The 8738-nt window shown below is 42.3% G+C and overlaps 1 protein-coding gene across 1 annotated transcript; it reads right to left on the bottom strand.

Annotated features, from left to right (window-relative positions):
- Window positions 1-397: 397 nt before the first annotated feature.
- LOC307088226 (12-(S)-hydroxy-5,8,10,14-eicosatetraenoic acid receptor-like) lies at window positions 398-3701 on the bottom strand. The gene is made up of 3 exons (XM_079754053.1): window positions 3355-3701; window positions 2400-2799; window positions 398-1948 (listed from the first exon to the last, which is right to left on the bottom strand). The coding sequence occupies exons 1-3, from the start codon at window positions 3501-3503 to the stop codon at window positions 1493-1495; spliced, it is 1005 nt and encodes a 334-aa protein (XP_079610179.1). The 5' UTR covers window positions 3504-3701; the 3' UTR covers window positions 398-1492.
- Window positions 3702-8738: the final 5037 nt, after the last annotated feature.

Genomic DNA, 8738 nt, shown 5'->3' with positions numbered 1-8738 from the left:
TAAACTGACAGAGCACAGGTTTGCTATAATAAAACAGGCCTACAGGCTACTGCAGTGTTAATGATTCTTCAGCAAAGTAGACTTTTGACTGAAGCAAACGTTTACGATTATACAATGAAGCACTGCTTCATCATTCTATAGAATCAACAGTGAACAGAGGTCATTTTTGTGCTTTTGTGTGCAACTTGTCATACAAACAACTAGAACTATTCCTGCTGGTGCTGTTGTGGATACTAAATACTTGTTAAATCCAGAGCAATGGCAATGTGCCCAGCTTACATTTTCTTATACTGTTGTTGGAAGGGCTTGGCACTAGATGTATCTGAGTTAACAAACAAACTAGGTTTATAAAGTACCAACAAATACAAGTCATTGCATATATCTTCAAAGCCTTTATTGTACCCTAATGTCGGGTTATTGTTGTTACAGTTTTAAAAGAGCTTACAGAGAAAATTAAGAGGAAAAGAGTACTTGCCTTTCTTATATTTATTTTAATAGAGTTCAAAAGCACTTCCTCCTGTTTGGATAGATAATGTACAACCAAACAATCCACAGCAAATCAGCAAATCAGATCCTCCAAATAAACATATTCATAGAATCTATATTCAAGCAAAAAAGAGCAATCTAATATGACAGTTTCCAAAAGCCTGCTTAATTGCAGAGTGTGCATTTAGTCACATTGCACAATACTGGTTTGCATCAATTATAATCTGTTGAAACAAAATTTAAAACAAATACAAAAACACACACAAACAATACATTATTCGGAAGGTAATTGAAGGTGGTCTATAATGCCCTAAAATATCTTGCTCTGCAGCTTAAGATGTCTAGAGTGACAGAGTGAGTAACACAAGAGAGTGCCTTTCTCGTGTTTTGACTTATCTAACCTAAATTAACTTCTTATCTTACCCACAACTCTACCCTCATGCTGGGGCAGTTTCTATGGTAACATTATATGTATATAATAAAATGTCTCTTCAGAGCAGCGGGTTAGAACTGACTGTGTTGGGAATCACTGTGTTGTGACTGATTGTATTGGAACTTACTGACTGTGTTACGACTGACTGTGTTAGGGCGTATTCACACTTTTCTTTTCTTCACGTGGGTTTGTTAACAAATTCTGCGAAAATTGCAATGTGAAAAGGAACCGCACCAAACCAAAAGATAAACATTGTAATTTGGTCCGGACCAAAAAACGAACTAAAGGACTTTCCTGGTGGGAATATGCCCTTGGACTGACTGTTAGGACTGACTGTGTTTGGACTGACTGTTTGGACTGACTGTTAGGACTGACTGTTAGGACTGACTGTTTGGACTGACTGTTAGGACTGACTATTAGGACTGACTGTGTTTTGACTGACTGTATAAGGACTGTTTAGGGACTGACCTTGTTGTGAATGACTGTGTTGGGACTGACCGCCTGACTGTGTTGTAATGGATGTTTACGAGTAGTACTAAAACAGAAAACCAAATAGAAATAGAATGAATACCCTCACTTTTGCACCAGCGGCACATTGACAATCCGCCCAACAGAGTTTGTTGTTGTGGTTCTGGTGCTGTTGTCGAGGGAGGGCATCCTCCTCAAGAGCGCAGCTGGACAGAAGGCTTCCACATAGGCGTCCCTAAAGCCTGAGCAGCAGAAGCAGTACAGCAGAGGGTCCAACAGACAGTCGATGTAGGACAGAACCATGAGACTGTCATAGACCTGCGCCACCAGGGTCTCTACCTCCTGCATATTCAGCAGACGTATGGCCAGCAGTACTGCCCTCGCCAAGGTGCAGGGCAGGAAGCAAACGGAGAAGACGATGACCACTGACGTGACCAGGAACACAGCCCTCCTCAGCTTGGTCTTATCCCCCACCGTCTTCTTCCTCAGCCGGTGGACGATGCAGACCGTGCAGTAGAGCAGGATGACGAAGGGGATGAGGATCTGGGTGAAGAAGACTAACTTCAAAGTAAAGGGAAAATGTTTTATCTCAGAGATGGCGAATTGCTGATATTCTTTGACATAAATAAATAATAAAATAATACATATTTATGAAGACTGCCTTGTGTATTGTGGATTGATACAATTGCTAGAGAAACACTGACGTAGCTGACAGGACAGTGATGTGACGTCCATGTTATGTTTATGTTATGATAAGACACGCATTAAATAACAATGTTCTATCATTTAGTCATCGGTTAAATACTTGTTTGGTTCTTGTGGAACATTTATATTCTAGATTGGACTTCTTACTCAGGTAAGGCAGTAGCTTGATAATGATTCATTTATTTAAAGGGCGATGGTAGGTCGATCGTCAATCATTTCACTACATTTCAAAGACTTTCTGTGGTCTTTCAACTCAGCGGAAACGAGACCATCATTTCTAAGCCTGAATGGATATGATTTGCAATACCTCTCGAAAAGTGTCTGTGACGTTGTGGGAGGCGTCGGTGCGCCCGTGGCTGTTGCAGCACTCAAAGCCCTCCACCATGGTGGGGATGGTGAGTGGCAGGAGGAGGAGCCAAATGAGCAGCGAAATCAACGGGGACTTCCGGAAGAATTTGACACAGTTCCTCTTGCCCAGGTGCACCACATTGAAGTAGCGGTCGATGGACAGCGTGGTGAGGAAGGCGATGCTTGCCCCGCGGTTTATGAAGAGCATGAAGAGCATGACCTGGCATTGGGTCTTGTCCTGGCTCCGCCGCAGGCCGTGCTGGTAGTTGTAGGCCTTGGCTGGCAGGCACACCATGAGCAGGAAGTCAGCCACTACGATGTTGAAGAGGAACACGCTGTTGGTCTTCCAGAACTTGAACCTTGATAAGAGTTGTACAGAAGTGTATTAGCAGTGCTTCTCAGCCTTGACCGACCAAAAAGCGTTCATTGGAACTCACAAATAAACAACAATTTTCAAAGTATATTGGTAACATCAGATAACGATGCTGTGTTCAGTTGGAATAAGGGTGTGTTGACTGATTCTTGTTGGCAGTGGCCCTGGATCGAGATCTGAGACAGCAGCACACAGGCCTTATTTGGACTATTATGTTTTCTGGTGATTTTGTAAGAAATAGCAGGTGTTACACCTCAAACAATCCTAATATAAAATTTGTTAGAGGTATGTACTGCACGGAGTAAAAACATTGATTTCATGCCTGGCAAGAATGATACCATCACTTTGTGATTGGTACCACTGGAGAAGAAAAAATTAAGTAGATCTGTCTTGCACTATTTGTGTGTGTGTGCTCTTTTAATAATTTGTGCCTGTGGAACATGTTTTCATATAGTATGTGTAAGCGGTTGTGCTATAGTATTTAAAATGATGATGATAATGAAGAATAGGTTCACTAGATTAGTTTCAATGTGTATGTTACCTGAAAAGGAAGATGTATAGGACTGAGACGTTGAGAGGCAGACCAAACACAAACTCTCCAACCATAAGCCAGGACAGGACCTGGTACGTGAGAGGGTCAGTGGTGTTGCAGTGGTCCATAGGCCCAACGCTGACATTAGAGTTGGTCATGTCAAAATAAGTCTTCAACAAATAAATTCCTGAAGAAAAAACTGCGGTCTGTCCCCAAACGAACACCAGAGCACAGGCTTCCCACTGGCAGGGTCGTCACATCCCACAGAAACATCCAGAAAGCTCTTCAAGTAATTCCTTAACAGTGATATAACGTCCTGCTGATGGACTGCTCTCTCGTAGTATTCTCTCGCTCTGTGTTTCTCTTAGTTGTGTGGCTGCTGGTTCAGAGGGGAAAAGATTAGATATTGTCTAGAGGTGTGGTTAAGAAGAGGAAGGCTGATCTGTGTAGGAAGCAGCTAACATGAAGAATGTTTGTCTCAGGTTTCTACAGAAGAGAAAAAAACATCAGCACTCAAGATGACACATGCCCGAAGATGACATGACTAGGGGACTAGATTATTAGGAAAACAGATTTGTTTTTTTTATTTTCCAACGAATAACGGCTGACGCTATTAAAGTGGGCTGACGCTATTCTGAATACTATTGAACATATTAATAACATCAAGCTAAACAACATCACCATGGCAAAATGTACAGTGTCTACAAGAAAACATTGTGCTTTTGCATGCAAACCATCTGCCAAATGCCGTAAATGTATTTTATGCATCCTCTTCAAATGGCTTTCACATTCACCTTCAGTTTCACATAACTGCCGAGCACAACACAGAGACTGGCTTGATGTGTAACTAGAGGATCATAATGGTTGAAATATAAACTATTTAGCTAGGACAAACATGTGCACTGGCTGAGACCCTGGCTCAAACATAATGCAGAATTTTCTAGAACATAAGATTGGGGGTTGGGTGCTACCGAATACTATATGCGTAAATAATATTTTTGTATCACAACCCAAGATACCCTAAATCGAACTTTTTTAAGTGAATCATTGACATTGTTGAAGTTAATCCATAGAGCGGCAGGTTTGGTTGTTAACTAAAGTTAAAAGAAATGTGCAGGGATATTCACACACAAGAAAGACACCATCACAATTTGTTGGGTTTTGCATTTTCTAATCTATGGATCCAAACAAGAAATTGCCATTGTGTAGATAACCAAATTACCCCTGCATTACGTCATCAACAAATTCACCCAAACACCACGCTGTGATAGTGACAAGGCTTTAATCGTAAACTAGATAGCTTATCACTATATTGTGGACATATTGAAAAAATATTACTCAAATCGGGGCTAGGCCATCACGTTTGGTAAATGTGACTGAGGTAATCCTTCCATGTAATCCCTTTATACTCATTGATCCAACAGTAGAGGTTTGACAATACAGGGTGTCTTCATGCTCAATGGATTACTGTTACCACCATTTATGACTTGGCTGTTGCACACATTTAGGCTTGTTGAGCTTAGAGGCACTTAGTATGTCACTTAACAACAGTAACTACAAGCAGATGTAACATTGTACCTTACTCTGCATAGGGCATTTTATACCTGGTCGACATATGATTAATTATAATATATAATTTTGTTCTTTGAACTGGTGAATAATTAGGTAAATTCTGAGAAATGACAGCTGAAATACTAAGAAAAACCTCCACTTTTACCCATTACTCATTTAACCATTTAAATTTGATAGAACTCAGATTTGATTTTGTACTTATGTACAGATTTTTCATAAATAGTTATTCTCATGGCTTGCCCCATTAATAAAGGGTTTATTAGATTTACCCTATAATTGTTTCGATGTAAATTGACAAATGACATCAACACTAACCTGGTATCAACCTTCACAGGAAGAGTGTTTTCATAGTGTCATACTAGTTACGTTCCATACTTGGTACGTTCTTGTAGATTTTTTTACAACCTACTCAGGAAGTAAGACGAAACTGTACCATAAAAGGAAGGCTTGTAGGATAAGTTTTGGTGGTATTAAGTATTGTCATGTTTTTAACATATATCTTGAAATAGATATTCCATAGTCCATGCAATAAAATTGAAGTGTAGTGTTAAAGGATGCCTTGTTTGGGATGGCGACCATGGTTGCTTTCCAGGTCTTATCGACATTGTTCATAGCTTGAACCATTTTCGACCAACTCAACTCCTATTTGGCCATATGTTAAATAAATCAAACTAGTTTATATTTAAATTAGACCAATATTGTCAAATCAAGGCCAAACAATCATTTGTGAAAACGGGTTGCAGGAAAGCCTTCTGGATCACATCAGGATGAAAACTGGCAAGACCAATTTTTGACACAAAATGATATTGTGAACATTATGTACATATTATACATACAGATATTGTAAAATGAATGTGTCTGGGACAACGTCACATCAGGACTCGACCCATTGTCACAACAGTAAGGGGCAATTAATGTTGGATTTGTTATTTTTGAACTCATCTTTTGTGCAGTCTGGTACATACGATTCCCATCTGCGAGTGGATCGTTCATTTTGTTCTGTCATTCTTGTTTTTGCACATCACTTTAAAGGGACTCACAAATATTTATGACTCACGAGTCCAACCATTTTTTAATTGGTGTTTAAATATTTTTACGAAAGTAAATCCTCAGACACAGGTGCTTTGCTTTTCCATGTGCCAAAACAAACCTAATTATGATTATTGATAATGAATACTCGAATGTTGGCTATACCTTGTACTGTTTGTCTACCTGTCTGCTTAGAAACCTCAATCAAGGCCTTAAATGACAAGTCAGCCAAATACAAGAACCATCAAGGCAGGTTTTAATCTCAACTGTACTTTGTAGTTATTATGGACACGCATGCGCATTACTTCTATGATCCGGTATGCTCGATCCATATCTGTGAAGGGTTCATTCTTCTTATATTGCAGATTCACAAATTAATGATCCGAAGATCTGAGTCCGAAGAAAGATCCAAACCGCCCATCACCAATTTGCAATCGAAATCAAACGTTTGTTGAATCAATATACAATTTGTATTAGGACAATATATGTTTCAGTTTTACATTAAAATAATCACAGCACCAAACATTTAGTCAGTTCAAGATAGACATTAAATGGATGTTATGTTATAACATGAACTATTCAACCCACAATTTGCAAAATTGTGGCTCGACCAAAAGGGGGTGCGCCTCGGTGAAATGCCGCAAGAAAGCATGGAGGTTTCACACTCCCGAACAAACAATTATGGTGTGTTCGAGATGCCTCGTACATGACTGTTGAAGTTAAGGATGGCAGCTTCCTAATACGTTGCACTCTGAGAGAAATAGTTGGGACGGAGACGATGACGTACTTCGATCATCGTCAGGATATCCACCCGGGGAAGAAGCCAGGCAGGTTCCCTCAGCACCCCGTCCAAGCTGTGCCACACTGACCTTGAAGTGATGGGAGGACTCTGGAAATGCCAATCAGCGGTCAAGAAGGCAGACTCCATCTTGGCCTACGCATCCCTCATGACTGTCAACTTCCTGGCCCTTACAGAGACGTGGATCACGAGGAGGAGACGAGGAGTCCGGGAACCAACTTGACCTGATATTCACAAGGTCCTGCGTTACCTCAGCTCTCTCTGTTACTCCGCTCCCTGTGTCTGACCATCACTTTGTTGCTTTTTCTCTCCCCTTGAAGCTATGGTAGAAAATAATGAAGGTTTAAAAGGACATCACTGCCAAATCTTGGAATATATTAGTGGAGAGAAATGTACCAGCAGGGGGGGAGGGGCAGGCTCCAGTCCCTGTTCCATTGTTATTCAACACCTCAGAGGGTCCGGAGTTGACCGGCAAACACTCAGACAGACATCTGTAGTCAATGACATCAGTCCATTTCCCAGTCCAGTTAAGTAATGTTAACTTTAAAGGGGACATATAATGAAAACAACACTTTTCCTGGGATTTGGGGTGTGTTTTTGGGTCTCTGGTGCTCCCACACGCATGCAAACTTTGACAATTTTTTGAGTGAGATATGCATTTCTGAAAGTACCCTGCCTACAGTTACCAAACGAGCGAGTCAGTTTCGGCGCCCCCTCCTACGTAGGAAGGGGGCACAGTTGAATATTACCTCCCACTTCCCCACTCCCCTCCAATCAAAGCATAGCTAAGATTTTGTGGACCAGCGGACGAGCAGCTCCGGCGGGGGGAACTCGGCGCTAGCCCTGCAGCTAAGCTCCAGGAGTACAATCCCTTTCTCTGGAGGAGGGGACATGGAGGAGAATGGGATTGTACTCCCGGAGCTGAGCTGCCGGACTGCCGCTGAGCTACCCCTGCCGGACTGCCGCTGAAGCTTCCGTGGCAGCTCCGGCGGTGTACTCCGGTAGCTGAACTGCGGCCGAAGCTTTCCGGCTGCTCTGGCGGGTGTACCCCGGGAGCTGAACTGCCGCCGAAACTGGCAGGGCCGGCGGGGGTAGGTCTTGGCGGCAGTCCGGCAGCTCCGGCACGGGGAGCTTGGTGGCAAGTCCGGCAGCTCAGCTCCCGGAATACAATCCCTTTCTCCTCCATGGCGCAGTTCATGGACTTTCTCCTCCATTTCGCGGTTCATGGCCAAAGTTCCTTTCTCCCAATTCCTCTCAACCATGGCCGAGATACCCCCAATATAGTCCAGGGGGGACCTGTCCCCAGGAGTGTGAGAAGCCATCTCTGTTCGTGCAGAACTCTTTGGATCTGCACCATCTGCTGTTCAAACAACACCTTCTCTGGAACCAGACAACATGTTGAATGTTTAAATACAGAAATACATACAACTGTGTGCATATGATTTCACAACTATTTTTGTCTTTTCTATCTATTGGAAAGAAAGTGGATAAACTAGCTAGATATGTTGATAACATTTCAGTTCAATATGTATATGAGGAAATGTAGGAGATAATGGTATATATGTAGCCATGAGTACAATATGAATGAACGAATTACAAATATTGTGGATGGATTTAAAAATAAATCAAGCAGCTAATATTTACATGCCGAGCCATCTGCTGGCCAGTCTGTTACACTGCAGGGCGGAACGGAGGCCCTGGTCAAGTCCACATCTGTAATCACAGCTGACCGCGTCGGTCCTCAGGCATAGCGCCTGTTCCGACCACTTTTCCTCATTTGGAACCGGACCAGTTTTTCTGATACCAATGTTCATTTGAAACTGAACCACGCTACAATCACTTCTAATTTCTCATGTGCGGTGAGTCCAGTCATGCAACGGTTAAATATCGCTCGGTCCCCACCGTCGCTACACACTGTGTTCAATGGCCCTCGGTCCCCACCGTCGCTACACACTGTGTTCAATGGCCCTCGGTCCCCGCCGTCGCTACACAC

This window comes from Pollachius pollachius (genome assembly GCF_949987615.1).
Source record: "Pollachius pollachius genome assembly, chromosome: 16".
Classification (NCBI taxonomy): domain Eukaryota; kingdom Metazoa; phylum Chordata; class Actinopteri; order Gadiformes; family Gadidae; genus Pollachius; species Pollachius pollachius.
The sequence above is the reverse complement of the archived record's forward strand: the minus strand, read 5'-3'. Positions and strand labels throughout refer to the sequence as shown.

Coding starts and splice junctions, on each gene's coding strand:
- LOC307088226 (XM_079754053.1), bottom strand. CDS start 3,503: ATGACCAACTCTAATGTCAGCGTTGGGCCTATGGACCACTGCAACACC. Junction 2,800..3,354: donor CTATACATCTTCCTTTTCAG/GTAACATACACA, acceptor ACTCTTATCAAG/GTTCAAGTTCTGGAAGACCA. Junction 1,949..2,399: donor TCACAGACACTTTTCGAGAG/GTATTGCAAATC, acceptor TTTACTTTGAAG/TTAGTCTTCTTCACCCAGAT.